Source organism: Etheostoma spectabile, chromosome 11 (genome assembly GCF_008692095.1).
Source record: "Etheostoma spectabile isolate EspeVRDwgs_2016 chromosome 11, UIUC_Espe_1.0, whole genome shotgun sequence".
In the NCBI taxonomy this organism is placed as follows: Eukaryota; Metazoa; Chordata; class Actinopteri; order Perciformes; family Percidae; genus Etheostoma; species Etheostoma spectabile.
Window position 1 is genome coordinate 17,649,554 of NC_045743.1, and position 2,953 is coordinate 17,652,506.

At 44.2% G+C, this 2,953-nt stretch overlaps 1 protein-coding gene across 1 annotated transcript in view; it reads left to right on the forward strand.

Annotated features, from left to right (window-relative positions):
- Nucleotides 1–2,953, forward strand: part of stk17b (serine/threonine kinase 17b (apoptosis-inducing)) — a 30,364-nt gene that overhangs the window by 16,889 nt on the left and 10,522 nt on the right. Inside the window, exon 3 of the mRNA XM_032530358.1 lies at nt 2,564–2,778. Coding sequence (XP_032386249.1) covers nt 2,564–2,778 — 215 coding nt within the window. The remainder of the gene's footprint in view (nt 1–2,563; nt 2,779–2,953) is intronic.

Genomic DNA, 2,953 nt, shown 5'->3' on the forward strand with positions numbered 1-2,953 from the left:
TTTTTTTTTACCTTATATTTGGCTTGGTGTAAATAACTGATGAAAATACAGTCATGTTTACAATATGTAAGACATGTATCACTTAATTCTCTTTACAGTTTCTAGGTTTTAGAGTCCAGTGTCTTCAGTGTCTTTCTTTCTATGTCCATATATACGAGATAATATGTAAAGAAGGAAACTCGTCCTCTGTAATAAGAACCACGTGGCAGATAACAGCAGACTGACTGGACAATATATCTGAAAGTACACATTTACAGACTACTGCTCTTAACCATCAGTCACCTTTCATTTGGAAAAATAAGCAGTGGAAGTTTATATGACTTAGGGAATTTATATATAAGAGACAGAGACAGACAGACAGACAGACATAGATAGAGAGAGAGAGAGAGAGAGAGAGAGAGAGAGAGAGAGACAGAGCTGTAGGACAGCACAAGGGTTAAAGGTGCTCTAAGCGATGTTGGGTGACATTACTCCTTGTAAGTATTTTCAAACGAGACTAGTTTTTTACAGTGTGTTCAGGGGACAGGCAGCTAGCAGATAGTGAGGAGATGTTTTTTACATTGTGGTTCTGTGGACGAGGCGATCTAGCAGTAGTGAGATGTTTTTTAGCAGTGTGTTCTGGGACAGGCAGCTAGCAGATAGTGAGATGTTTTTTACAGTGTGTTTCTGGGACAGGCAGCTAGCAGTAGTGAGTGTAGTTTTTTCAGTGGTTCTGGACGGCACTAGCAGATAGTGAGATGTTTTTTACAGTGTGTTCTGGGACACAGCTAGCAATAGTGAGGAGATTTTTTTACAGTGTGTCCAGACAGCAGCTAGCAGTAGTGAGGAGATTTTTTTACAGTGTGTTCGGGGACAGGCAGCTAGCAGATATTGGGAGATGTTTTTTACAGTGTGTCGGGGACAGGCAGCTAGCAGATAGTGAGGATGTTTTTTACAGTGTGTTCTGGGACGGCCTACAGATAGTGAGATGTTTTTTACAGTGTGTTCGGGACAGGCACGAGCAGATAGTAGAGGTTTTTTACAGTGTGTTCTGGGGACAGGCAGCTAGCAGATAGTGAGAGATGTTTTTTACAGTGTGTTCAGGGGACAGGCAGCTAGCAGATAGTGAGATGTTTTTTTACAGTGTGTTCTGGGGACAGGCCTAGCAATATAGTGAGGAGATGTTTTTACAGTGTTTCAGGGGACGGCAGCTAGCAGATAGTGAGATGTTTTTTACATGTGTTCAGGGACAGGCAGCTAGCAGATAGTGAGGAGATTTTTTTTTTACAGTGTGTTCTGGGGACAGGCAGCTAGCAGAAGTGGAGTGTTTTTTACAGTGTGTTCAGGGGACAGGCAGCTAGCAGATAGTGAGGAGATGTTTTTTACAGTGTGTTCAGGGGACAGGCAGCTAGCAGATAGTAGAATGTTTTTTACATGTGTTTTCTGGGACAGGCAGCTAGCAGATAGTGAGGAGATGTTTTTTACAGTGTGTTCAGGGGCAGGCAGCTAGCAGATAGTGAATGTTTTTATACAGTGTGTTCAGGGGACGGCACTAGCATAGTGAGGAGATTTTTTTACAGTGTGTTCAGGGACGGCAGCTAGCATAAGTGAGATGTTTTTTTACAGTGTGTTCGTGGGACAGGCAGTGCTAGGATGTGAGAGATGTTTTTACATGTTTTTCAGGGACGCAGCTAGCAGTATGAGGAGATGTTTTTTCCAGTGTGTTCAGGGGACAGCAGCTAGCAGATAGTGAGAGATGTTTTTTACAGTGTGTTTCAGGACAGGCAGCTAGCAGATAGTGAGGATGTTTTTTACAGTGTGTTCGGGGACAGGCAGCTAGCAGATAGTAGGAGATGTTTTTTACAGTGTGTTCGGGCCAGGCAGCTAGCAATAGTGAGGAGATGTTTTTTACAGTGTGTTCGGGACAGGCAGCTAGCAGATAGTGAGATGTTTTTTACAGTGTGTTCAGGGGACAGGCAGCTAGCAGATAGTGAATGTTTTTACAGTGTGTTCTGGGGACGGCAGCTAGCAGATAGTGAGGAGATGTTTTTTACAGTGTGTTCAGGGGACAGCAGCTAGCATGAGTGAGATGTTTTTACAGTGTGTTCAGGGGACAGGCAGTTAGCAGATAGTGAGAGATGTTTTTTACAGTGTGTTGCGGGGACAGGCAGCTAGCAGATAGTGAGATGTTTTTTACAGTGTGTTCTGGGGACAGGCAGCTAGCAGATAGTGACATCACTGGTGTAATACATTATAAATCAAAGCCCTGTAACTTACTAATTGGAGACTGTTAGATCTTTTACTGGATGAAATGAGTTAAATCTGAAATAGTTGTTATGGGAGACTTTCTAGTTATGTGATCAACGTCTCCCTGTTTATGAGCTTTAGCAATACTGTATGTCACTATGGTCATGCTAATAAAGCTTCTTTGAATTGAATTGACTTTCTAGTTACCCCATGTGAGGGTCAAAGTGTTGTTTGCCGTGCAGGTTAAAAAGCCCTCCGAGGCAAACCTATGATTTGTGAAATTGGGCTAAATTTAAAATGACCATGACCTTAACCCTCGGCCCACTTCCTGCTCCCTAGGGGGAAGTTTGCGGTGGTCAAGCGCTGCGTGGAGAAGGCCACGGGCAAAGTGTTCGCCGCCAAGTTTCTCCGAAAGAGGAGGCGAGGCCGCGACTGCCGTGCCGAGGTCGTCCACGAGATGGCCGTGCTGGAGGCGGCCCGCAGCAACGCCCGCGTGGTCAACCTGCACGCGGCCCACGAGACGGACCACGACATCGTCCTGCTGCTGGAGTAGTGAGTTCCCCACAAAGCCAGGGGCTTGGTATTTTACCTTTTTCATGTAGTAATGTGGCACGTCACATTTAACTCTTTTAAGTCCCTTCTTAAAACAGACTTCTATAGGAGAGCCTTTCCCCCATTTTAGTTGACTTTAACTTTATCCCTTTTATTTTATTTTACTAATTTTATA